Below are 739 nucleotides of genomic sequence, written 5' to 3' on the forward strand. Positions count from 1 at the left end.
GTGTTCCTTCCGCTTTTATCCCCTCTGCGGCCCAGAGGCGACTGGCTGAGCTCTACCAGTCTGCTCCGCTGCCAGCTGCCACTTGCTGTTCCCTGTGTTGGCAGTGGGTTTCCTACCTGCACCATGATATTGTCACTGGAAGCTGCCTCTTGAGCCTCGTTCACCCAGCGTTTTACCACATCATAACTGGTCTTCAGCAGGTGCTGGGGGAAGATGAAGCCACAAACAACCCATGAGAGAAGGACAGAGGAAGCTTTGGGAATCACACCTCATATTAAGAAGCAACAAGCATTCCCCATGAAGGTGCTGGCAGCAGCAACTTCTAGGAGAGCAAGGGATCAGCATGCAGAGACCTGGCCATGATGGCTGCAGCCTCAAGAGGTCAATGATCTTCCACAAAATCAGCGCCAGTCCCTCAGTTCACAAAGAGGGGAACACCAGCAGTGAAACCCTGAAACTCCCAAACGTCCAGTCCCACCACAGATGACTGCTTCCCAGCTTGACTGTCCCTCAGCCTGCCCTGCAGGGAATACATACCAAGGAGGACACCAGAGCAGAGCTGGATACACTCGGCACTTTGTCAACAATTGCCTGCTTCATGTAGCGCTCGATGGCCTGCAGCATGGTACTCTGCAGGGAGAGGGAAATGACAGCTGATACGGAAAAGCTCTTAAGAGCACGAAAAGGGAGATGCAAGGGCATAAAAAGCAAAGTGGAAAGTGGGATGGGGTGAAGTAGG

At 53.0% G+C, this 739-nt stretch overlaps 1 protein-coding gene across 1 annotated transcript in view; it reads right to left on the reverse strand.

Moving 5' to 3' along the window:
• COPG1 (coatomer protein complex, subunit gamma 1) overlaps positions 1-739 on the reverse strand; it is a gene marked incomplete at both ends in the record, with an annotated part of 16,545 nt that overhangs the window by 12,683 nt on the left and 3,123 nt on the right. Inside the window, 2 exons of the mRNA XM_010138136.1 lie at positions 117-203; positions 538-630. Coding sequence (XP_010136438.1) covers positions 117-203; positions 538-630 — 180 coding nt within the window. The remainder of the gene's footprint in view (positions 1-116; positions 204-537; positions 631-739) is intronic.

This window comes from Buceros rhinoceros, unplaced genomic scaffold (genome assembly GCF_000710305.1).
Source record: "Buceros rhinoceros silvestris isolate BGI_N320 unplaced genomic scaffold, ASM71030v1 scaffold21876, whole genome shotgun sequence".
NCBI classification, from domain to species: domain Eukaryota; kingdom Metazoa; phylum Chordata; class Aves; order Bucerotiformes; family Bucerotidae; genus Buceros; species Buceros rhinoceros.